Source organism: Pteropus medius, unplaced genomic scaffold, assembly GCF_902729225.1.
Source record: "Pteropus medius unplaced genomic scaffold, Ma_sr-lr_union100, whole genome shotgun sequence".
Taxonomy (NCBI): Eukaryota; Metazoa; Chordata; class Mammalia; order Chiroptera; family Pteropodidae; genus Pteropus; species Pteropus medius.
Genome location: NW_024347855.1, coordinates 1,373,971 through 1,401,362, shown reverse-complemented (window position 1 = coordinate 1,401,362; position 27,392 = coordinate 1,373,971). Strand labels below are relative to the sequence as shown.

The following is a 27,392-nucleotide window of genomic DNA, read 5'->3' as shown; positions in this document are numbered from 1 at the left end:
AAACTCCATAACTTACCAAACTCAATCATAGATTTAAATGTAAAATTATAAAATTTTTAGTAGATAGAAGAAAATCTTCAAGACCTAAGGCTTAGTGAAGAATCCTTAGACATGACACTAAAAGCACAGTCCATTAAAAAAAAACACACAATACGTTGGACTCCAGCAATTTTTTTTAAAAAAAACTGTCTTTCTACAAAAGACTTTGTAAAGAAGATAAAAAAAAAACAAGCTACAAACTGGAATAAATTTTTTGCAAGTAACATATCTAACAAAGTACTTATATTTAGAACATATAAAGAAGTCTCAAAATTCAACAGTAAAAACGCAATCGAATTGGAAAATGGGCAGAAGACATCATCGTCTGTAGAGTAATGGTCCCTCAAAGATGTTCATGTTCCCAGGTCTATGATCCTCGGAACCAGTGAGTATTTTGAGCTATATGGACAAAAGTAACTAAGGCTACAGATAGAATTAAGATTGTTAATCATCTGAATTTGAGATGAGGAGATTATTCTGATTATCCGTAGTTTTTAGTTGGTTCTCAAGCCAATAATGTGTGTGTGTGTGTGTGTGTGTGTGTGTGTGTGTGTGTGTCAGAGAGAGAGAGAGAGAGAGAGAGAGAGAGAGAGAGGGGGAGAGAGAGAGAGAGAGAGGGAAGGGAGGGAGGGGAGGGGTGAAGAAGAAGAGAAGATTTATTTGAAGGAATTGGCTCACTGGATTATAAATTCTGGCAAGTCCCAAATCTGCAGGGCAGGCTGGAGACCCAGGGAAGAGCCGATGTTGTAGCTCAAGCCTGAAGGACATCTGCTGGCAGAAGTTCCTCTTGCTCAGGAGTCAAGCCTTCAATGGATTGGTCAGGCCTACCCACATTATGGAGGGTAGTCTGCTTTATTCAGACTCGAACAATTTAAATATAATCTATTCAAAAAACACCCTCACAGAAACATCCGAAGTAATATTTGACCATATGTCTAAGCAAACATGACCCAGACAAGTTAACACATAAAATTAATTATCACAGGCCCGATGTAATCACAGGGTTCTGTAGAAGTGGCTGAGGGGTGCAGAAGAGGGGTAATCAGAGATAGTGCAGGCTTTGAAGATGGTAGCTTAACTTCCTGGGTGGTTTCTATAACGATAGTTTCACTTCCTGGACTGGTTACTTTAAATGATAGTTTAATTTTCTGGATGGTTACTGTAGAATGTAGTTTTACTTCCCAGATGGTTACTGTGGATGATAGTTTCATTTCCTGGATGGTTTCTGTAATGATAATTTCACTTCCTGGGCTGGTTACCATGGATGGTGGGTTTACTTCTTGAATGGTCACTGTAGATGGTGGGGTCAAAGGAGTTCTACTATTATTTATGGTGCTATTGTTTATTTGTATTCTCTCTCGTGCTAAGGCTGGTGGTACAAATATCACATTTTAATAACAAGAGTCCAGACCACTGGTCTGTGTGTCATCGGACCATTAACTCAAGTGGGACATGAACCCACCATGTCACCAGAAAACATAAGCCATATTTAATATGTCTAGTGGACACGGAAAACATTGGCAGTCTCCTCCATGATCATCCCTTGAGGCAGATTGGACTCCACTACATCTATCGGGAAGAAAACCTAAACAAAAATCTGCAGTAGTTCCTCATATTAGCAATAAAAAATTAAAAAGCCTAAAGATCCCTGGTGGTCCATGTATCTTTAGGGTCCTTACCTGGTTTTAGGGATGACATTGTTTTCATGCATCCAGGACCACTTCCCTGTGATTTGAGGACTGTCTACCTGGGACCTCACTCCTGCCCACAGAAAAGCCTTGGCCTGAGTGGACCATCCACCCACCTCTGAGCTCCAGATATAGAAATTGGTCCTGGAACGGGATATGATCCAGGGGAGCCAATCAGGTGCTTCCTTTGGGGTTGTCTCGTTGGTGCTGATGGAGAAAACTCTAGCACCGTTAAGGGAATGGAGTTGGGAAGATAACGGGAGACATGCAGCCATGTTCTTTTCTTGTGATGAAGTCTACCACCAGAGATTGGGGTCGATGCTGAGAAAAGGGACAGGGAGGAGAAGCACATGAGGGGAGACATGGGGCATCAGCCCCTGTTCTCCAACGACCTCCTGGAACTGCTCATTCCAGCATTTGTCTTGTAACTTGTGTATATTTAATTATTGGAGCTCTCTAGCCTCCTAATACATCTCTCTCCACTTAAACAGATTTTGTTTGGTTATGCCACTTGCATTTAGAGTCCGGATTAATGTTCTACCCCTTCAGGCCTCAGGGTCTGTGGAATTGAAGAAGGCACTGAACAGGCAACTAAAATGAGTAAAGGGGATCCCGCCTACCCTAGGGCTCCCGTCAACTTTCCCACTTCTTCCCAGTCACAGACCCTAGGCCCAGCCCTGCCCACACACAGAGCAGGACCCAGCTCACTTTCTACCATGATGTCACAGACCCTGGGCATGACCCCTCCCCTACACAGGGCAGGACCTAGCTCACTTCCTGCCATGATGTCACAGGTCCCTGGACATTCCACAGTATCCTGGACACTAAGGCGGGGGGAACTGAGGAGCCTTCAGGAGAAGGTCCTCCTCCTTCAGCTAGAGGGAACATGGCAGTGAATAGAGAACTGACCCTCTTCGTGCTGCTGCTGTACTGCTGGCAAGAAGCTGAGCTCCAGCCGATAAACATGACTTCAGGTACAGTCACAGTGGATTGTTGTGGCAGGTAGAAAATAAGCTCTCCCTGAGACCTGAATCAGGCAAGCAGTGGCCTTCTGCCATGGGTCCCTCCCCTTCCTTGTCTCCTGAATTTATCATTTGTTCTCTGGGGGAATGGAGTAAATTGAAGCCCTTTTTAAAATCCAGAACTCCGTGGATTACATATTTTAATTTTACATTACATATTTTAACTTTAATCATGGAGTTTTTCTAACTTAACCAAAACTAGTTGAATATTATGAAGAATCTCCAGCACCTGGTTTCATTATATAAGTTTTGCCATCTTGTTTTTTGTATTTGTACACACACACACACACACACGTACACACACACACTTTTGTTATTATTGGGAATACTTTAGTATTGTCCGAGGTGTGTTATCATTTCATGAAAACATTTTCTTGCAAAGATAAGGACATTTCTCTTTTATATACTGGTAATGTCATTAAACACTAATAAGAGTAACAGAAATCCTGTACAGGATCGAGTACGGGCTAATACCCAACCCATATTCGAATCTCTCCCACGGTCTCAGAATGTCATTTTGCAGGAGGTTGGTTCCATTTAAGACCCTTGTGCCTGTGGCTCAGCCACTTACATGTTGAGGAATGGAACTGTGGACAGGGAACAGACTTCCATGGAGGCGACTCTGGTAGAGAGGTCAGAAGGTGACAGAAAAGGAGCGGGCCTCCCTGACTGCCCACTTGCTGCCCCCAAAGATGCATGCTCAGGCCACCTGGTCTCCCCTCCACCTTCCACCTTCCTCAGAGGTCACCAAACACAAAAGCTGAAGGAAAGGGGCCTGACACGGTCCCCCACCCCAGCTCCCAAGGCTGAGCAAGCAGACCCTAAAGAGTCCCCCACAGGGTTCATGTGGCTGTCCTGAGAGCAGGACGCAGGGGTCCTGGCCTGGTGGTCCACTCACCTTCCAGCCCATGCAGGCCTGGAGTCAACTGGGGGACAGTCCAGCCTGGCCTTGGTCTGGGTGAGAAGGCAGGTGGTCACCTGGGCCTGACAATGTCACAAAAGAAGCTAACATTTCCAGCTTCCTCTTCCTAAGGAAACTTAGTTTGGGGGTGCTTACCAAAGACATTGTCCTTTGGGATGCTGGGAGTGCTGAGGATCTGTGACAGGTAGGGTCATGTGGTCACCCCATGCTGCTGCCCATCCCTCCAGCTCGCTCATTTCTGGTTACGACTGTCCTGCTCCCAGGTCCTCAGGAACCGTGCCACACGCAGGAATTACACGAGAGCTCCTGATGCAGCCCCAAGCCAGCCTCTCCCCTCCCCAGACCTGGCCTCCTTGTCAGACAGTGAAAACCTTAGCTGCCGGCAAGGCCTTCTCCAGCTTGAAAGACCAGTTAAGGGCAGTTTCTAGATCGTTTTCTTAAAGGACATTGGTTTTCTTTACTCTGCTTGGGTCTTACTGCCTCGGTGGGCACTGTGGCCAGTGGCCCCCCAGGTGGCCTGACCACGAGGAGAGGAAGAGGAGCAGCAGCCATGGGCCCCATGATGGAGGAGGTTACAGCCTTATTTTCCCCAAATTTACCGGGGCACAACCTCAGAACTCAGCAGTGAGCCTTCCCTGATGGCCAAGATGTGCACCATGCAAATACATAGAAAGAGCAGTCAATTATCATGACAACACAGGCGCAGGGCAGTTTAAAACTCAGTAAGAGGTGACGACAGGCAAAATACGGTACCGCAGCTACACTTGACAATGCACTTTAAAAACCGTGCGGATATCACAAAACATAAATATTTTTCTGCATACGCTTACTGGCTGACTTGCACAATACTTCCATTATAATTACGGGACAGACACAAAATGAAAAGAATATTTTTAACAAAGTGCTTGCACGACGCAGCTGTACCCATTCTTAATGACGCATTAATGTCTCCTCCGAAGAGAACTGTACTTTTGTTTGCTTCATTTACCGAAGGTCAGCACACTGGGAAGCGATTGTCATCGCTGCACAGACCTTTTTACATCGTTTTCTTGTATTGTTCTAAGCCCTTGCGTGTGCAGATGAGTCAATTGGTATGCAGATTGTCCATCATTAAACCCATTTGAAAATCAGCGTTGTCATTGGTTTAGTGTTGGAACTTGAGCGTCTGCAGACGCCACTTGAATGCTCTGTGCTGCAGCAAGGGGAAGGTGGCCCTGCCCTGCCAGTCCTTAGGGTGCTGCCTCCTCTCTGGTCAGCCTGCCCACTACCTGGGGGCTGGAGGAAGAGGCTGATCCTGACCTTGAGTCAAAGGAATGGACCAGGACATACCAGTTGTAAGAAAGTAGAGTGGGAGAAACCCGTTGGTGGGAACTTCTGAGGGGAACCAGTGCTCAGAGTCACTGCACACTGCCCGGTCCCCAGCATGGTTAGCTCAGGTCGGTTAGGCTGGAAAGGCTTGAGGTCAGGAGGCCAGAGGCCCCACAGAGGATTGGCGTCTGGGCCCAGTCAGAGTTTTCCCATGAGACTCTGCTCTTATCTGTAAACGGGACCCCATGGAATAGCTCTGCTTATGAAAGAGGAGAACGTGTTACCAAAATTAAAAGGGTTTCATTTGCCTGTGTGCATCAAACCCAGACAAGAGTTGAACATTGATTTGCAGCAAAGAAAGGTTTATTTACGGAAACGGCGCCAAGCCTGGAGACACAGTGAGCTAGTGCTCAAAGACCTGGCTCCATGATGGCCTCTAGGGGATAGATTATACAGGAGAAAGAACATTAGTCATGGTAGCTAAGGGAGTGGGAGTCATGAGCTCTACTGATTGGTCGGGGCTAAGGTGGAAGACAGTTGATCGTTGCATCAAGTCCTGAGGTCAGTCATGGCATCATTCTGTCTGGTCTAGAAGGGATGTGGCTGGTAGGGTCGTTCTACCTTCATGAGTCTGGAGCTGAAGCGCAACTGAGGTCAAGAAGTTATCTTTAGTTTGACCAAAACTCTGTTTCTGTGGTCAACAGACCTGAGGCTTTGTTCCTAAGACTGTCTGATGCTGCCCAAAATCTGGTGTCCTAAGGGCTTAATGATTAAAGGAGCTGTGGTACATACAGTATGTGCAAAGGTGGAAGGATAGGAAAGAAAAGAAGCAAGTGAGTACAGGGCCAGTTTGAATCAAGAAGAAAGAGGAGAGAAAAAGTCATTTTAAAGAAGTGAAGATTTGCACTGTCACAAAAGTAGGGTGGTCAGTCCCTCTGGGTGCTCCCCTCCCAACTAGAGAACCACAAAATACAATAGCATACCACACTTTCTTCATTTCTCCACTTTATATTCATAAGCTTCCAGGTGTACTCATTGTTGCAAACGTTCATAAAATAGGTAAAAATGTGCTTTTTACAGAAGGACATGCGTGTCTTTCTTATTTGCTCTCCTCAGAGCACTTGCACAGGCACAGTCATGCTTGGAGCGGGAACATTTTTTATTTTTCCGAAGGGATAGCGCCAGTGAGTGCTGCCCAGGAGCGCAGGTGTCAGCTCAGAGCATGTGGGCAAACATGTCACTCCATCCTCACATCCTTTCCAGATGAGAATCTAGTCCCAGGAACCCTGTGCAGGGCTCTGTGCAAGGCTGGCGGGCAACGCAAAACCGAATCTGTTTAAGACAAGTCAGTGCAAATTTAATGAACATTGTTACACTTTGAGGATTTTTATTTCCCTCCTAGGTTCAACTACTGAAATGCCACTCAAGCCAAAATCTCAGGAAGATATTCCTGGAGTGTTTGGTAAGGAGCCTCCTCACATCAAACATCTGGTCTGTATTTGGAGGGGCTGGGTGATTGTCAGTGGGTGTTCCCCAGATAACCTGGTGCAAACTGCACATGGTGGAGGGAAGCAATTTGCTTTGAGACTGGAATCACATTCTCATGGCTCATAGCCTCAGTGCTTACATCTAAGAGTCAAACTCTCAAGAAATTAAGAAAGATGTAAAATGTTAGGCCATTATACCTAAGAAGGGCCTTGGAGCCTCAGTTTTCAAAATGAGGTCCATGGCCTAGCAGGGCCTGCATCGCCCAGGGCTCATTAGGAACCCCCAGTGTCCAGCCGCGCCTGGAAGCACGGACGGGTCGGACATCATCAGTGTAACCCAGGGCTGTCCAAAAGAGATGCAACGCAAGCCACAGATACTGTTTTAAATTTTCTAGAAGGTACAGTTTTAAAAAAGAAACAGGTAAAATTAATTTAACAACATTTTATTTAATGTTATCTTTTCTACATGTAACTGATATAAAATTATTAATGAGATATTTTAAGTCTTTTTGTCTCACCTAGACACCAAAATCCAGTGTGTGCTTTGCGCTTAGAGGACATCTCAGTTAGACCAGCCATGCACTATATGTGTTCGTGTGGCCAGAGCCACAGTGCCCACAGTTCTGGTCCAACCCTTCATTTTACATTCGGAGTTACTGAGGCCTAGAGAAATCCTTGGAGCAGAGAGTTGAGACTCAGAGCATGGAGTCATTACCTTCAGCTCATGTCAGGACATCTCTGCTCAGCTGTTCATGGGGTTGGGAGTAAGGATTTCAGGTTGCCCAGAGCTGGAGAGGGAGCCCAGGGTAAGTGTGACACTGACACCGCTCTCCAGTCTTTGAAGTCCAAGGAGATTTCTGAGGGTAATGAAGGTGCCAGGATTGCCTCTGTCAAGAGTTTGGGCTTTGCTCCACTTTCAAGTCTGGTCTAGGAAACTGAAATCTCAAAAAATTCCTGACTGCTAGAGAGATAGACAATTGATAGAGATGATAGGATAGATAGATAGATAGATAGATAGATAGATAGATAGATAGATAGATAGACAGACAGATAGATAGATAGATGATAGACAGACACACACATACATACATAATACATACATAATACATACATACACATACATACATACACATACATACATACATACATAATACACACACACACATAAATAAATGAATGAATGAATGTTCCTAGTTCACTCTGGGGTTACCACCATCTTACTTGTCTAAGCAATTCCTGTCTCAGAATCAGAAAATGTGGTTTCAATGCCTGCGGGTGCCTTAATCTCTCTGAACCAGGTCTGGTCTATAAGATGAAATGGTGGCGTCAGCTCTGTGCAGGGCTCTGGGCTTGGAGAGAACTTGGTTCCATAGAGGGCCCTGCAGAGTTAGGGCCTCAGCAGAGTTAGACACCCTTAAAAATGTTTGGGCCTCAGCAGAGTTAGACACCCTTAAAAATGTTTGCACTGGTTAGGTAAAATGTCAGGGACTCAAAGGCCAACCCAGTAGTCAAGTGAACTATCCAGGCAAGAATGAAGTTGTTCCAGGTCAAGGAGTGGCGATGATGAGAACTCTTACTATATGTGGAGAATTATAGTCCTGACACCAGAACTCCCTCCATCCGGTGGGAAAAGGGTCGAAAAAAGAGTCACTGGGATTTCTGATAATTTTCCTGGGGCTTGGCAAAGTGACCCTGGAAGGAGGGGAGCTGCAGCTCTTGCTCCACCTCACCCCTACACCTCTACCAGAAAGGAAGCGGGAAACTTTAAAAGTGAGAAATCCATATCCCTGGAAATAAACAAAAATGACTCACATGAGGACAGCAGAGGCTGTTGATTTAGGGCTCACTGTAGCTGGCATTCATCCGCTGTCACTTGCCTCAGGCAGGGTAGGGAGAGGAGAGCTCATGGTGGGAAAGGGAGGGCTCAGGGGTGTTCCAGGCAAGGTGCTGACCCAGGGGACTATTAGGGGTGACCTGACCGAGGTGCTAGCCAGAGGACACCGGAGCAGCTAAACAGAAGTGAGTCCTGTGTGATAGGTTAGGGAGCACATTTGGCTTTCTCGGGTTGGTTCTCAGTTGGAAGCAGGGACAAACGTTGAGGAAGCTGCAGTTATCACATCCAGGCCATCAGGGGCCACTTGCTGCGAGGTAATCATTTGGCTTCCGGGACTGTGGCTGGAGATTCTAGGCAACTTCTGAAAGTGGGACTTCTGGACAGCAGGCTGGCTGCCTGGGCTGGGTGCTGAGACAGTGGGTCAGAGTTCTATGTGTTAATAGGTCTGGTCACCGTCTGTTTATATACTGAATATCTTATTTCTCAAAGAAAAAAAAAAATTTAACCATGTGAAATCAGACATGGTTTAAAAACAAAGAGCCTTCTTACCTGTTCAGCTCCATCTCTCCCTAAAGGTTTTTCTAGCTACAACTATATGGGTAACATTTTTGGAGGCATGTTGAAGCTTTCAGAGGCGGCTTTTTGGTTTCAGTTTGCTCACATTTGGGGCATCATCTCAGCCTCCAGCCCTGAAGGTGATGTGAAGTCGATTGGCTTCAGTCCTCTTTGGCCCAGAGACTGTCATTGGCCACAAGCAGGAAGAATGTCTTGTCACAATTGAGCTGTCACAGCTCACTTCAAGGACCTCTCAAGACTCTGCGACTTGTGGTCTTTAGTGTCCCCAGTAGGACACTCTTAGCTTCCTACATGGGGCAGACTGATTCCAGGATCACTAGATTGAACTGTTCAGCTGAGCTCTTATCTCCTGCCTGTCCCTGCCTTACTTGGGGACCCCCTTCAATCCCAGCCCCTGGTGAGCTCTTTGTTACAGCTGAAGCACTATGCACAGTCACAGCTGTAGTGTTCTGTCCTTCATACACAGCTGGTTTATTCCAGATGGAGAACAGGAACCAGGGCTGGGTCATCCTTGACCCTCTATCACCTGGACAGTTTCTGGTCCACAGTAGGTACTCAGTAAATGCTTGTGGTTCCCATCAATGTCCACTCTTCTTCATGACCCAGAATCTAACTAAACACCATGATTTTTTAGGGACCGAAAATTGGTTCTCCTATACAAAACTGGCCCCGAAAAATGGACGAGGTCTTCTCAAGGTAGCCAGAACAGCTGTACCAGCTAAGAATGCAAATGCCCATATGAATAGAGCCTCAGTGGCAGTGACTCAACCATGCAGGGGCAGTGCTCCTATGTCACCAGTAACTCAGTGACATGAGGCCATGTGTTTGAGGTCAACCTGGCCATCTCTGGAGCTTGTGCCCCATGGTCATGGATGCTGTCCACGCCCTAGACATCACAGCCACTTTCAGGGCAGGAAGACGTAGAGGTGCAAGTCCAGACACCATTTTCCTTTTATAAGGAGAAGCAAAATTCTTTGCAGGTGTCTCAAAGTACACATCACCCAGGCCAATACCAGATTCTATGGGGAGGAGGAAAAGAGTGTGGCTGTTGAGTAGGAATGTGACAGAATAATGGTAGAGTGTTTCCCTGTTTATGTTGGTGAAATCTTTGTTTCCAGTGACATTTAATTCTTCTCCTCCTTTGCTTCTGTGTTCTACATGAGAAAAAACTAAGGTGACCAGTCGTTCACTTTGCCTGGCCTTGCTGGGTTCCAGGGCTGTGGGATTTTCATGCTAAACCAGGAAAGTTTAGACAAACCAGGGTAGGTTGGTTGCCCCTGCTGGGCTCCTACCAGCACAAACCCAGCATGGACTGGCTGGTCAGCATGACCACTGTGCTGCGGAGGTGGGCGAGACTCACTCCTGCCATTTATTAATTAATTTAGCCTCCACCACAGTTTAGGACTGTTAGTGCTTCCTACATATACTGTTTTATCGGAACCTCATAAAAAGCCTGATGAAAGTCAGACCCCAGTTTACAGACAAGAAAACTGAAGGTCAGAGAGAAACTTGTCAAAATAGTCCTGTGAGAGGAGAACCAGAATGTGGTTCAGGTCTGACACAAGGCCGTGGACTGTTATGTTATAATCTTCCTAGGAGAGGTCAGAAGAATGTAAAGAAAGAAAACAATGCCACGTCATGTAGAAATCAGGAATGACATTTGGGGAAAGCCTCAGGGAGGACACAGAACTATCCAGGGTATCTGGATGGTCTCAGGTTTTCAGAAGTTACATAGGGAGGCAGTGGTCTCCCCAGCCCAGACAGGGTTCTTTAGGAAGCCAGCTCTGTGTCCTGAGTTCCCGTTTCTAGTCACTGCATTCACAGGCCACCGTAGGTCCACATAGAGCAAAAGGGAGCAGATCCTGCATTGCTGGCTTTAACGTGTCCTTGTGTGCTTTTTGCAAGATGAAATTCTAGTCCAAGAGATGCTGGATCCAAATAAGTCATCAGGACCTGGAAAATACAAGGCATCAACAACATTATTTACAAAATTATTCAAAGAAAAAAGCAAGTATACATCTTTTAAACTCATAATTGCATGTATTCCTAAGGGTCTATGGTATTAAGTGCACAATGCCATCATTTTAGCATTCTTAAGGCCGGCTACTTCTGGGGCAAAAACAAATGGAGATGTGAAAGAAGCAGTTGTCCCAAACCATTCCCATAACCTGCGTGAGGCTGGGAAAGTCAGATCTAGACTGGCAGAGACAGGTTCCCTTCGCTTAGGGGTGGCCTCTGGGGCGCATGTGCAAGCAAGGTCTTGCACTCAGGATGCAAATGGGGCTCAGCCACCGCAGGAACTTGGAGCACAAGAAAATAGGGTCTGTCAGCGAGCCAGCACGTGTGATGCGCACTTAAGCTCCTGAGGTACTAGGGCAGTGACCACGACCCTGATCGTCAGGGGATTCAACTAAGGTCTGAAAAAGGACTTGCCCAAGGCCACACTGCTAGTAGTGAGCAAAACAAAGAATGTGCTTTTCCAAAGTGCAGCTTCATGTTGTTCAAAATGTACATACACATATAAAACAGCACACTGAAAACCAAGACAGAATGTTTGGTTGACCCTTGCTAAGGAGAGCACCGGACACCAGAAATCTATAAGCAGTGCATGACTGTATAAAGCAGCAAGGAAATTTAGCATTTTCTTGAAATTTCGTATCCAGATGTAGTAAGTTCCAGTTCCTCAGATTAGCTCACCAACATCTACTGAGACCCAAACTTCTGGGTTCAAGGCAGACAGATGATGCCTGACTCTCTACATATTAACTTTCCAACACACATTTTCAATAGAACACGAAATCTCTATTAGTATTCTACCCTAATGTTTTTAAAATAAAATGTGGACCAAGATGTTTATAAGTATGTAACCAAGAAAACATTTCTTTATTTTTTCCATGTTCTTCATCAAAGATGCTGGCACTGATGAGAATTATCAAATTGGTGGTCCTGAATTATCAAGTTATCGCGAACTCTCAGATAATTCACCATTCTCTCTTGGTAGTGAAGACAAGGTTCTCAATAATGGTAAATGAACACAGTAACTCTCCTGCCTGAGTTCAGAGCATAGTGGGGAGGACAGAGGGGCGAGACAAATGCAGGTGGAGACAGTTCCCTGATGGAGGATGAAAAGCGTGATTGAAGAGCATGGCTGCTTCCCCTGGATTAGGCAGAGTTCCCATCTCTATTGGGACAGAGGGACTGCCTGCACCCCACCCCTGACCACAGGTCTGACACTGGAAAACGAGAACCTAGAGGAGCTGGCAGAAAAGTCCCTGCAGTCAGGTGGAGGCCGGAAGGGCAAGGAAGCTGCTGTCACAGTGCCCATCCCTTCCCACACTTTCACTTAAGTCACTGTTCCTTCCCTGGGGTGGGCGGAGTAGCAAGGGCCCAGAGCATCCCCCGAGGATGCCCCCAGGAGTGGAGAAAAGTGTCCCTCTAACAGATAAGTTTTGCTTAAATTAAAACCAATCTCATTGTTTTCTTGTCCAAATTACACCAGATTTGCCTTGGAAGCTCCTTTTATTTTGTTCTTCTGTCCTTTTAACATGCCCTGTCCTTACTGAGCACTTCCTTATTTTCTGGACCACTAGATGCTCTAGGCCCTCTTGTACTTTCCCTGTTCCAGTCCTGGAATATGGTTTCTTTTGTTGAAGAACTGAACTTAAAAACTAAGGGCCAAGTGCTGGGTAAATTCAGCAGAATGTCATTGCTTCCAATTTCTCTCAGCAGACAGAGCTGGGAAATATATGAACACTCAAATGCTCACACAAACACACACACAGATGCATGCACACACACAGAGACACAGGCAAAGACACACAGATGCAGACACACATGCAGGACTGAATTCTACTGAATTCTAGCCATCTACTCTTAATATTCAGATGATGACTGACTCTATACTTACTACCCAAAACACATTTTCCAATAAAACTCGAAAATGATATTAGCATTTCAACTTACCTTTCTAAAATAAAGTATAGGCCAAAATGTTCATAAGTATGTAACCAAGGATATATCTTTTTTTTCCCCCATGTTCTTCATCAAAGAACCCAATGCTGATGATAATTACCAAGCCAGTGGTCCTGAGGGTTATCGTGAATCACAGCTCCCTTTCAGAGGACAGGAAAGAATTTCCAATAATGGTAAATGTAACCTGGTAATTACCCCTGCTCACATTCCATATGAGAGTCTGATTCCTCACAGCCTTCCCTACAGCGTGTTGTTATATCCTTAAACTATCCCCAGTCTTATTGGTGAGGAACAGTATTTCAGTGCTATTTTAATTTGCATTTCTCTAATTGTGAGTGAGTTTGACTATCTAATATGTTTGAGGGTTTAATATCATTTTTGTTCATTTGTTCATTTTTTTCACGTTCATTTTTATATCATTTTTTGTGAATGTTCTATAAGAATGTTATTTTCTCATTTTTCTACTAGGTTTTTGGTCTTTTATCCTAAATCTCTAAGAGTTCTTTATCTTTTAAGAATATTACAACTTTGTCTGAGATACATGTGATAAAAATTTTTTCAAATTTGTCGGTTATCTTTTGACTATGTTTTCTATTTTTTTCATGCAAAACAAATTTCAATTTTTCCGTAGTTAAAATGATCCATCTTTAGCTTTTGAGCCATATGTACAAAGTTTCCCTACACTGCCACTGGAATTTGAGGAATTTAACATGTTTCCTGTACTGCATGACTTCATCAGTTTTGTAACATGTAGATCCTTCATCTACTTGGAGTTACCTTTGAGTGTGGTCAAGCCTGTGTCAAATTTTATCTTTTTACATATGACTACTCACTCATCCCAGCGCCATTTGTTAAAAAAAGTCTATCTTTGCCCCTGTGATATGCAGTACCATACTTGGTTTAAACTAAATGTCTATAGGTATGGATACCTCTTCTGGGTTATGCATCCTATCTCACTGCTCTGTTTGTCTAGTAATGTGCCAGCACCACATTGCTTCCCTTAAAGTGTGTTTTTATTGCAATTGCATTACGTTTCTAAAATAACTTAGGAAGAATGGATGTCTTCGTGATGTTGAGCTGTTTTATCCAAAAAGAGGTGATGTCTTTCCATTTATTCAGGTCTACTTTTATGTCTTTCAGGAGAATTAAAAAATTTTCCTTGTTGTATATTTCATGTTAAGTTTATTCCTAAGTGTTCAATCTTCTTTGTCGCTATTTTAAATGAGATCGTCTCTATCATTCTGTACTTTAACTGATTTTTACTCGTGTGTGTGAATGCTACTGATTTCTGTAGGTTAATATTCTAATTCTGCTATCTTATTAAATTCTTTTATTGCTTGATTTTATTTTATCATGACTCTTTAGTGTTTTCTAGATATATTATCATCTACAAATAGAATTTCCTTTTTCTTTACCAATGTTTATATATCTTATTAGTTTATCTAATTTCAATGGCTAATATATCTAGGACAATGTTTAATAGTAGAGTTACAGGGCATCATTACCTTTTTTGTGACCTTAGCAGAAATGCCTCAAGTGTTTACCCAATAAGTAAGATTCTGATTTTAGGACACTTATGTTAACACATAAAGAATGTATTCATAAATTCTTTTACATTTTGTCAAAGTCTTTTTTATCATCTTTGGAGATAACCATTTTTTAAAGATCTTTTAATATGGTGAATGATGTATTAGGATTTACTAATATAGAACCAATCTTATATTCCTTGAATAAATCCGACTTGGTCATATTATTTTCTTAAGATCTGTATTAAGATCTGCTTGTCAATATTTAATTTAGTATTTTTGCACCCAAATACACAAGCCACATTGGACCGTTGTTTTTTGTACAATCTCTGTCAGGTTGAAGTATCAGTGTTATACCTGCAATAGAACTAAAATTTTTCCTTCCTTTTTGATTCTTTTAGAAAATTTATAGAGCATTGGAACCATCTAATCTTTTCGGATTTGTTAGAATTACCCTGCGAAACCATCTTATTCTGCTGCTTTTTTCTCTGGAGTTCTTCCTTAAAACTTTTTCTGTTTTTTCTAGAGAAAATGATTCATTCAAGCTTTCTTAATCAAATAGGGTCAATTTTAGTTGGTACTTATTGTCCATACATGCCTTTTTAAAGTTTTCTGTGACTATCATGTGCAGGGAAAAAATACTTTTTCTCTTTAAATACTAGACCTATTGGAACAAGTCTGCAAAAAAGGTGGAAAAGATATATGATTCATCAGCAAATTTTAAATCATCATCAGTGAGTGGATGAGAGAGTAAATGATTGAACCTGACATCTGCTAAATTTCCTACTCTCTCCCAAGTAGTTGTGTGTAAATATATCCAAAGAATTAGCAAATAATACTAAGAAATCTGCCTGAGCTTATGTGCCATGTATTAGCTAGTTAGCTAAATAGACAGATGATAGATAGGTGATTAGATAGATAGATAGATAGATAGATAGATAGATAGATAGATAGATGATAGATAGATAGATAGATAGATAGATAGATAGATAGATAGATACAGAGATGATAGATATAGCTATAGATAAAGATACAGACATAGCTATAGGTACAGATTTAATTTTGGGGAAAAAAGCTTAGTGTCTAAGATGATTTTTTGACTTGAAAAGCTGTTTCTTCAAATAAGTAATTTTTATTCTTCCTTTGAGAGGAACCAGGGTAGCTTGTGGTTGTTGGCAAACACTCCCCAGTTAAAGCATTCTCGTGCTTCAGGTTGTCAATTTTTTCCTTTATACTTGCCCTTAAGCTTCCTCCATATACCTAAGTAGAAGTGGACATAAAACAAATAGCAACACAAAATATCTGTGACATTCACTGGACTGTAAGCCCCTCCAGGACAGGTACTAGGACACGTTAGTTTGTGTTCTGCTCCCACTTTGGGCCTAGAAGTTAGCATCTGGCACACAGTAGTAGCTGACTAATGTTTGCTACATAAAAGAGTGAGCAGATGAACAATGAATACCTAATTATCAAGAATGCATAACTAGGGGAGAGTAGAGAAAAATGGCGTAGATGTTTGAGGCTTTGTTCATCCCTCTTGCAACCAAATCAAACTTGTGACAGAAACACAGATTGAACAGCAAGGAAAGTCGCCTGGGATCTATCTAGATGAACAGAAGCCCTACAACTGGGGAGAGAAATAGGAAATCACGCTGCAACAGTAGGAGGTAGGAGGTAGGAGGTAGGAGCAAAGACGCGAGGCAGCCCCGTCCCAAGCGGCTGAGAGGGATGTAGGCTATGGCAGTGGCAGTCAGCAACTTCAGAAGCCTCTTAAAGGGGTCGTGTCCATGAGTGAAATTTCATGGTGACGGACGTGCTCATTCTGAGCACCAACTCCTGGTCGGCTGCTCGTGGGGCACCAGAGACTTACAGGGAGACACTGAGTTGGAGTGAGGGCCGGAGGCGAGGCTCTCTCCTGGGCAGAAGGGCCGGTGGTATCCACTGTTCCTCTGTTGAGTCCTCTCCTCTCCCAGTGTGCAGACACAGCGCTGCCATAGCTGAGATGTCATCAAACTGGATAACAGAGGTTGCTCTGCCCACAGGATTCCCTGAAACTCCGCTTCTTCCAACTCCTGGTCCCACCCAAGCCACATCAAGTTGTGTCCTCAGGGAGTCAAGTGCTCCTTGCTAAGTAGAGCTATGACTCACACTGGTGGCAGCTGGCCTCAGTTTCTGGTGTGGTTTCTTGAGGCAACTATAGACACAACATCTGTGGATTGCTTGCTGAATCTTAAAAGGTGGCCCCAGAGGGGCAGAGGCTGAGGCTAAACCTGGCCTGAAGCTGAACCCTTCTCAGGACTGTGCCTCTGGACACTTACTACACAAAGCCATGCTAATAAGACCAGGAGACTTAGGAGCTTTGCTTAGTACATAGAAACAGACACAGAAAGGCAGCCCTAATGCAAAGACAAAGAAGCAGAAACCATATGAGAGAACAAAATAGAGATCCAGGAATAATGGAGTCATGGAATCTAACAGATGCAGAGTTCAAAACACTGGTTATAAAGATGCTCAATGAACTTACAGGAAGTGTAGATGAATTCAGTGAGAACTTTAACAAAGATAAAAAAACAAAAATAGAAATGGAAATTATAAAAGGGAATCAGTCAAAAATGAAGAACACATTATATGAGATGAAGGGCATATTAGAGGGAATAAACAGAGTGGATAAAGAAGAGGATCGAACCACCAATATAGAGGATTGGGAAGCCAAGGACACTCAGTCAGAATGGCCAGAAAAAAGAAGCCAAGACTATAAAAATAATTTAAGGAGCCTATGGGACACAATTAAATATAAAAATATCCATGTCTTAGGGGTACCGGGAAAAAAAAAAGAATTAAAGAGCTATTTGAAGAAATAATGATGGAAAACTTCCCTAATTTGCTGAGGAAAATAGTCAGACAACCCCAGGAAGCTCAGAGAGTCACAAAACAGATGAACCCAAAGAGGCCCACACCAAGACACATTATAATTAAAATCCCAAAGGTTAAAGACAAAGAGAGAATCTTAAAAGTAGCAAGAGAAAAGCAGTTATCTATCTACAAGGGAGTACCATAAAAGTGGCAGTTGATTTCTCATAAGAAACTATACAAGACAGAAGGGCTTGGCACAAAATATTCAACATGATGAAAACTCAAGATCTACAACCAAGAATACTTTATCCGGCAAAGCTATCATTTAGAGTTGAGGAAAGATAAAGAGCTTCCCAGACAAAAATAAGCTAAAGGAATTTATCAACACCAAACCAGTATTATAGGAAACATTGGAGAGACTTTTTTAAGAAAAAAAAAAACATATATCAAAACCATGAATAAAGAATGATAATAACTACATTTCTATCAACAAGTATCTCAAATGGGATAGAATTAAGTGCTCCAACCAAAAGATAGAGTGGCTGAATGGATAAGAAAACAAGACCCCTACATATGCTGCATACAAGAGACTCACTTCAGATTAAAAGACAGCCACAGACTAAAAGGAAGGGGATGGAAAAAGATATTGACAGCCCTGCAGGGTATTGCGCTGAATAAAGTAAGTCAGACAGAGGAAGATGAAAATCACATGATTTCACGTACATGTGGAATCTAAAGAACAAAATAAACAACAACAACAAAAACAGAAATAAATTCATAGATACAGAGAATATTCTGAGGGCTACTAGATGGGAGGGGGTTGAAGGGATAGCTAAAAGGGGCAAAGGAATTATGAAGAACAAATGGATAATTAAAAATTAGACATGGAGATACAAAGTGTAGCATAAAGAAAATAGTTAATATGTTGTAATAAATATGTAAGGGCAAAGAGGGGTACTAGATTTAGTGTGGTGATCACTTTGTGAGTTATATAGATCTCTAATCACTATGTTGTACAATGGAAACAAATATATTATATGCCAACTATAACTCAAAAAAACCTCATTGAATTGTACAATGTAAATACGAGCAATTACTTGTCTGTTACATTTTTAAAAAGCCAGAAAAAACCAAGAATGCATAACTAGGATGAATATGAATAATTGTTTTTCTGTAACAGCAGTAAAAATTACTATAACAATCAAGTAATTGCCTTGGAGCTCTTGCTATGTGCCTGGCACTGTCATGTTTGATTTACCTTATTGGACCCCTTGGAGATCCTATGCCCATTTTACAGATGCAGAATCTGAAGCTGAGAGGCTGAGTAACTCACCCCAAGTGAGACCTGGGGTGTAAGCCCAGAGACTGGTCAAGAGATCCCAAGTGTAATTCATGCCCCTTTCAAGGACACCTGGAGAACCCTGTGCCAGAGAGTTTCCCAGAGGCCACCCAGAGCAGTAATGAGCAGCTCTGATGACTAGTTCTTGGGAAATAGTGTGGAGTAGAGGCAAAAATCCTATCAGACCCTAGCTCTACTGCTTACTAGCTGTGCAATCTTATGATGTCAGTGTGAGGATTAAACAAATTGACATAGGTAAAGAACTAATCATAAGAACTAGATATTATTATTATTAGACTTTTTGTTTTCTTATTAAGGTATAGTTTACATACAGTGAATTTCATCCTTTTTAGTGTACAGTTCTGAAAGTTTTGACAAATGAGAAAAGTCATGTCACTATTTCCACAAATAAGAAATAGACAGGTCATTACCCCCAAAATTCCATGCCTGTATGTAGTCAATTTCTTTTACCATCCCCAGCCCTAAAAAAATACTGACTTGTTTTCTGTCCCTATAATTTTGCCTTTATAGAATGTCGTATAAGTGGTGTCGTCTACTACGTAGACTTCTGAGTCTACTTTCCTCAATAAGCACAATACGTTTGAGATTTATCCATGTTGCTGTGTCTGTCAGCAGTTCATTTCTTATTGCTGAGTAGTCCCATTGTAACCAGTTTATTTATTCACCAGTTGAATGACATTTGGGAATTTCCAAGTTTGGGAATTTCCAAAGCCACTTTGAACATTTGCATAGGAGTTTTTGGACAAATATAAATTTTAATTTTATATTTTGCTTTATAAGAAACTGTCAAACAGATTTTCACATTCACACTCGTAGAATTCAAGTTGCCCTGAGTCCTCCTCAACACTTGATATTTTCTTCTGTTTTTTTAAGCCATTCTGATAGGTTTACAATAGTATCTTATTATATAGTATTAATTTGCATTTCCCTAATGGCTAATAGTGTTTCACATCTTTTTATGTACTTATTTTCCATTTGTATATCTTCTTTGGTCAAGTGTCTGTTCAAACATTTCCCCCCCTTTTTTATTAGTTTTTTTATTATTGAGTTTTGAGAAGTATTTATATATTCTGGATACAAGTCCTTTATCAGATATGTGATTGAAAAATATTTTCTACCAGACTACGTCTTGCTTTTTCATTTGCATAATAGTGTCTTTCCAAGATCGGAAGTTGTTAATATCGATCAACTCCAATTTGTCAATTTTCATTTTATGGATCGTGCTTTTGGTGTCAAATATAAGAAATCTTTGCCTAATTCAAAATCACAAATATTTTTTATGTTCTTTTCTAGAAGTTTTAAAGTTGTAGGTTTTACATTTAGGACTATGATCTATTTTTAATTAATTTATGTCTACTGGTATAAGGTATGGATTATTTTGTTTTGGTTTGCAATATGCAATATTGCAATATGCAATATTTTTCATCTTGTGTCCAATTGTTCCAGCAACATTTGTTCAAAAAACAGCTTTCTCAGTTGAATTGCCTTTGCACATTTGTTGACAATCAGTTGATTGTATATGTGTGGGTCTGTTTTTGAACTTTGTTTTTGTTCCATTGATTTAATATCTATTCTTTTTTAGATATGACAAAATCTTGGTTACTGTATGTTGATAACAAGATTTGAAATCGTGCAGCGTGAATCCTCCCACATGGTTCTTAATTTTCAAAATCGATTTGGTTATTCTGTTTTCTTTTCCTTCCCATACAAATTTAAGAAACAACTTGTTAATTTCCACCAAAAAGTTTGATGGAATTTTATTGAGATCATTATGAATCTATTAATCTATCTGGCAGGAACTGACATCTTAACAATATTCAGTATTTCAATCTGTGGTGACGTCTTAACAATATTCAGTATTCCAATCTGTGGATGATTTCATTTATTTAGATCTACTTTGAGTTCTCTCATCAGTATTTTGTAGTGTCCAGCATAAAATCTTGATGCCTGTTGTCTGATGTATGAGAAATCATTGTTTCCTATATAATTTTTAGTTTTTCAAATTAACTTGGGAGGATATATCTAGTCTTTATTACTCCATCTTATCCAGACATGAAAGTTCAAATACTAGACTTTTACTCAAGTGGCTCCATTGGGAATCCTGTGGGTTTGAAGAGCTCTGTATTTCAACTCTGGGGAAAGCTTCAGGGTGGCCTGAAAGGAGCAGGGGCCAGAGACCCTAGCCCTTGGGTTCTTTCCCATCTGGGCCACGTACCATCTCATTGACCTTAGGCAAAAGTTGCTTTGCCTTACTGAGGTCTCATTTATAAATAGAAAGTAAACACTAGCCACAAGCCTCATCAGGTGTGTTGATGGACAATGTAAATGTTATTATGATTTCTTGGGACTCTCAAAGGCTAAAGATTATACTCTACAAATAAGCAAGCTTATGATGAAAGCTTTTAATGTTTATTAATAAATTGTATATGTTTAATAATAAATCGTATATGTTTCCATAAATTAATTAGCCTGAATTACCTGCCAAAATTTCCTAAGCAATTTCCTCTAAAAAATATAAATGTAGCTCTAAATATTCAGTGATATGATGATGTTGGCAACAGTCTCTATGGTATAGATTATACTCGGAAGGATACACAAGAAATGAATAACAATTGTGGCCTCCAGATGGAAACTGGAAATGAGGGGTCACCTATTGAAAACAGCTTTACTTTTTAAAAATTTTTAAAAATTATAGTTGATTAGTTTCAGATATATAACATAGTGATTAGACATTTATATAATTTATGAAGAGATCCCCTCAATAAGTCTAGTACCCATCTGACACCAGAAATGTCATTACAATATTATGACTATATTCCCTAGGCTGTACTTTACATCCCCGTGACTGTTTTGTAAGTACAAATTTGTACTTCCTAATCCCTTCACCTTTCTAACTCACCCTCCAACCTCCCTCCCAACTTGCAACCATCAGTTTTTTTCTGTATCTGTGAGATTGTTTCTGTTTTGTTTGTTTGTTTTAGATTTTACATATAAGTGAAATCATATGGTATTTGTCTTTCTCTGTCTGATTTATTTTACTTAGCATAATACTCCCCAGGTCCATCCATGTTGTTGTAAATGATAAGATTTCATCCTTTTTATGGCCAAGTAATATTCCGTCGTATATATGTTCGACATCTTCTTTATCTATATGTCTGTTGATGGACACTTAGGTTGCTTTCATATCTAGACTATTGTAAATAATTCTGCAATGAACATAAGGATGAATGTATCTTTTCTAATTAGTGTTTTGGATTTCTTCAGATAAATACCCAGAAGTGGAATTACTGGGTCAGATGGTAGTTCTATTTTTAATTTTGGGGGGAACTTCAATACCGTTTTCCATAGTGGCTTCACCAATTTGCAATCCCATCAATAGTGCACAAGGGTTCCCTTTTCTTCACATCCTCCTCAACATTTGTTGTTTGTTGATTTATTGATGATAGCTAGTCTGACAAGTGTGAGGTGATATATCATTGTGGTTTTAATTTGCTGATGATTAGTGACATTGAGCATCTTTTCATATGTCTATTGGCCATCTGTATGTCCTTGTTGGAGAAATGTCTCTTCTTGTCCTCTGCCTGTTTTTAATTGGATTTCTTTTTGGTGTTAAGTTGCATGAGTTTTTTATATGTGTTCGATATTAAACCCTTATCATTGGCAAATATCTTCTCACATACAGTAGGTTGTCTTTTTGTTTTGTTGATGGTTTCCTTTTCTGCGCAAAAACTTTTTAGTTTGATATAGACTCATTTGTTTATTTTTTCCTTAGAAACAGTTTTACTTTGCACAGATGATCTTTTTTTAATTTAAAAATTATACCATGGGCTTAGAATTCTTATTAAAAACATAAATTTGATATCTTTAAGTACTTTCGATTACTGTTTTAAACGCCTGAAGTAGTTTGAAGGATAATAGATCAGCAAACACCTTCCCTGTCTTGTTGTCAGAATAGCCAACTTCCTGTGTGATTTCAGGATGTGTGAAAAGTCCTCATGGTCCATAACTCTGCTCTTGACATCTCGACTGTGCTTAAACTTCAGTTTAAGACTTTGGGCTCTGTTAAAAGCTAAGTTTCCCTTAGGGCATACCTAATTTTATGCTATAATCCTTAATTTCCTATTAACATTGGCTTTAACAAAAGATGAATTTGCTTAATCAATATCTACTGAGCCCTGCTAAATGCTGATAGGTAAACAAGGAGTTGTTCTAATCCACAAATTGAAGGGAGACTCAGACCAGTTAACTATTAGTTATTATTCATGTGTCTAACAAAGGTAAATGTGCTAAACTTAAAGGTCTTTCTTAAGTATTCCAAGTTGTACTCACATGGAGTTTTGAGGAAACCAAAGGGAGGTAGTTCTTCTTGATGTGCTTTGAGAAGGAGGAGAATGAGAGCGCCCCACAGAACACAGTGAAGGTCATACCCAGAGAAGAGGAAGTGACTCTAAAGTGAGCTCTTCCCACCCTGTCTGCCAGGCCGAGTCAGCCCTGGGGCCAGGCTACATGCAGAGTCCTTCCCAGCCCCATGCAACCCTATACTCTGTTTCTCTTCCCTAACAGTAGGATCAGTCCAACGCAATTATTGGTAGAAAGGGCTGGACAGGAAGAAAGGTGAGAAATTACCTTTTTGAGGAGTGAGGTGTCTGTTAAAACGTGTGTCCAGGTCCAAGGACAATGTCCAAGCAGTCGGGAACATTAGCTCCACAGGACTGAGGGGCCCTTACTACACATATTCAAAGTGGTTCCATGCTAGCATATCCTCTGAGTGTAGAGAGAAGACTCAGAGAAAGTATGGAGATGTAAGTCTCCTCTCAGTGCTTGAGCACAAGCCACACATTCTTGGTTCTGGGTTCATGGAAGAAAAGGATGTTTTTTAACATCATCACATACTCTGCTTCCTCAGAGTTAATGGTTTTTTTTGAATTTGAAGAGAAAAGACATTTGGAATCATGCCATAATTATTATCAAAGCTTGATCATTGTACCTATTTTTTCCCACAGGAAAAAATGCCCCCAAAAATGATCAGTATGAAAATCTATCAGTTATGGACAAAATCCTTCAAAATACTGGGAAATCTTCAGGTAAATTAGAACAATAGATAAGTGGCTCCTGGTTCTGGGATTGTTTTCCTAGTATGAAGAAAAGTAAAACGCATACTCAAGGGACACTTATGCCTTGTGAACAGCTCTCCAAAAGAGCAAATGACTCAGTCCCTGGGTAGACCAGCTGTGGACCACAGGAGTTCCCTGGTGATGGTCAGTGTGAGGACACCTAACCTATCAAGTCCAAACTCAGTCAGGGCGTCTCCTCTCCCTCCTCAACCAAACTGAGCAAGAGGCTATTCCTCTTTCTCAGGAATAACTGGGACATGTGAGGCTGCTGTCACAGTCCCGTATTGCCGTAGTTGCCTACCCCTTGTGACCAGACCCAGGAAGGTCCTTAAACTACCTATCAGACCTGTCCCTCACTGCAGGCAGCTTCCCACCTGAGGATGAGTCTCATATAGATGGGGGCCCCTTACCTGTTGCCTTCCTCACTGTCTTTTCAGATATAACTTATTAACCGCTATAGTTTGTCCACACAATTCCTCCCATGGCTTCTACCCCTGGCCCCATGCTTTTACCCTTGGCCCCATGCTTCTCCCCAGAACTTTCCAGAACACCTCTGAACCTATTCTCCAGGCCAGTCCTCCTAGCCTCTCTGAGGTAGACTTCATTGTCACCTTGATAGTTCCACACCTCTAGCATTCTACAAGCCACACATTTGTCTATGCACCTTAAGACTGCATTGGTTTTGGAGACATATTGCATCATTAATTTCAAGCTGATGTTAATGAAAATGTCTAAAACTGGTAAACAAGATACTGCTATGCCACATGCAGTTGGCTTTTTGTAGATCCAAGTGCAGGACCAAACATTTAAATGTGATCACTTCATTCGATCTTTAATGTTTATTGAGCACCCACCATGCACCAGGCACTGTTCCAAGTTCTCAGGATTCATCGCCACAGACACAGGGAGCCCTGCCCTCCTGGAGCTCACATTCTAGGGGAGGTCATGTGTCCCTCACTGTTCCAGCCTGTTGGGAAATTCTTGGGTCCTGACTCTTCCAAGGCTGCTCCTCCAAGCCCCTCAATGCAGCAAACCTGCCATCTTGTCCTTTGTTTAGTGCTAACAAGGGTGGAGTCATAGACATATCATCACTAGAGACCTCTCAGTTGTACAAGCTGTCATCAAGCACAGGTCAGCAGATGCTCTGAAGTAAGACTCTCTCCACCTAAGTCTTTGTGGAGCCAGAGCCGGTCCTGGGACCTCAAAATCCCAGGCCCCGTTTCCTTCCACAGCAGAACCCATCCAACACAATCCGAGGTGGAAATGGAGGTTAATGGTTGCCCGACCTGAACAGTTACCAACCTGTACTGTGATCTAGCCAATTTCTGCTGCTTTAGATTCAAATTTCAAGAGACTTTGCCAAATTCCCAGTTCCCTGGGACTTGAGTGTTATGACACGAGAACGATAAATTCTCCTGTAACTCATATGTCTAAAGACAGGGCCTCTCCACTTGACGAAGCCCTTGTAAGTTATTCCAGTGCCTATACATTTGGGAAATAGGCAATGGAAGCTCCTCGAACAACAGTGGGAATGCACAGGGCTTGGGGCCCCAGCAATGCTTGGACACAGGGAGGACTAAGAGTCTTTGACCTCCCTGATATGACATCACAGGAATGACTGCACAGACAGCTGCTCCTGAGGGATGGAGGGGACCAGACAAAGCCCAGCAAAGCTCAAAAAAGTCCCCCGGTGAGTTTTGAGACAGAATGCAGTAGAAACGAGACATAGAGCTGAACAGAGTAGCTGGATTCTCTTCTCCTCACTCTGTCCTCTCCCTCTGACCACCCTGCATGGCTCCTCCCACCTCTCTGCTGACTCCTCTTCCATCTGAGCCTCTTGGTGCCCCCAAGAGTCTGCCAGTTCTCTCTCCTCCGCCTCACATGCTGACAACCTCACCTTAACACATACTTCCCCTTTTCCCTCCATGTAAGTAATTACCATGGGAGCCCTGACCACTCTGGGGTTTCCATCTTGCATCTTTAACATCCTCTGAGCATCTCTAAGATGATGTCCAACACCTAAAACTTAAAATGTCCCAGAGCGGCCTCATTCTCCTACCCAAGACTCTTCTTCCTTCTCCTTCTGGTCCATACAGCAAGCAACAGGGACTCTTGAAGATGGTTACAGGCTTCTCCAGTTCTTGTAGCTGTGGAACCTCCATTGGAGGCTCTGACATGCATGCTTATGGGAATGAGCGAAACACCGCACATCTCTCAATAAAATCTCCTCTGTCCAAACAGGAAACGCTTTCCAGTAAATGGAAGAAGAGGAGCGAGTCTCAGATGATAAGAGGAGAGTGGTCAGCATGGCTATCAGCTCTGAGGGAGCTCCTTAAAGCAGGAAATCCAGACTGTATGAAAACATATCCACCCACCCACCCCATCCTTAGGAATAAAGAGCATATATATGTATATATACACACACACACAAATATGTATGTATCATTAATCATTCCATAGAGGGAAAGTTATTTTATTCATGTAATCCCAGGTTGCATTTATTTATTTAAACGTTAAGCTAGAGGGTATGTGAGTTTCTTTTCATTTTTTTTTAAAAGGAAACAAAAAATTATTGAGTCTGAAAAGGAGAGCATGGAAAGGTTCCTCTTTGATGACAAGGCAAGGTTTAAGGAAACCTAACCTCAGAGATTCTGAGAATTCTGTCCATGAAGGTGTGACAGCCATGTCTTCATCCTGCCGCAGCACCCTGTAAAGTGCACATGCATGTGTAGAAAACGCACACAATTCCATTGTGCCATAACGCATACCAGGCCTGGGAAAATGCACACTGGGTCTCTGTGGTGTGGGAGGTGAAAGTGGGCTCCAAACGGGGTAACTGACCGATGGCATTATCTAGGGGGCACCAGAACACATCTCTCAGCAAGTTTTATAATCCAAACCATTCAGACTGTGGACAGGTTATTCCTCTGTTTGACTCTTGAGGTGATCAGGTTGAAAAGAGTTACTTAGGACAAAATGTGACTGTCTAATTTTTTCAGAAAGGCAGATCTAGAGAAATTTGTGAGTCATGTCTTAGGAGAACCCTGGATAGCGAAATTCTGTCCCTAAGTACAGTCTTAGCAATGGATTTGTATCCAATCTAAAACACTTTTTTAAAAAACAACTAGACATTGAGTTAAATGAAGCCATTTTATTTGTAATTGCTGGCTGTACACTCAAGAGAGAACTTTTCCCTAATGTCATCAAGTCACCAAGAGGACTAGGGGAATGAAATCAGAAAATTAAGGCCTTTGTTCCAAACTCGAGATCCCCGAGGAAGAAACCAAGGCAGAAGGGGCCATCACGAGATTCTCTAGTCACCAAGGAAGTTCGTGGCAGGGCAGGATGCAAATATATCAGATTTCCAACGCTATCCCTCTATCAATAAATGGATATTTCAGAGTTTCTTTTTTCTGATTTTGTACATATTGTTTTAATTTTTCTGTTTTGTGTTTGAATCTCACAAAATATTTTCAGAGTACTTTATGCTTTGTAAATTGTTTCCATACATATAATGTCACTGAACCCTCATCCAAGTGCTGGGAAGGGGGTTTCACTTTCACATCATGTCCCCTCAGAGATATTAAGTGACTCTCATCATCGTACCACCACATGGTTCATGATGGACCCAACACTCTGTCTAGGCCTAATCTTCCTGCTAGATGTTCTAATAGTAAATAATAGCATTACT

The 27,392-nt window shown here is 41.8% G+C and overlaps 1 protein-coding gene across 1 annotated transcript; it reads left to right on the top strand.

Annotated features, from left to right (window-relative positions):
* The first annotated feature begins 2,552 nt into the window (after nt 1–2,552).
* Nucleotides 2,553–26,133, top strand: SPACA7 (sperm acrosome associated 7). Its single transcript, XM_039878812.1, has 6 exons — nt 2,553–2,701; nt 6,382–6,441; nt 11,787–11,900; nt 12,926–13,021; nt 23,591–23,671; nt 25,943–26,133. Exons 1-6 carry the CDS (start codon nt 2,614–2,616, stop codon nt 25,957–25,959), a joined length of 456 nt encoding a protein of 151 aa, XP_039734746.1. The 5' UTR covers nt 2,553–2,613; the 3' UTR covers nt 25,960–26,133.
* Nucleotides 26,134–27,392: the final 1,259 nt, after the last annotated feature.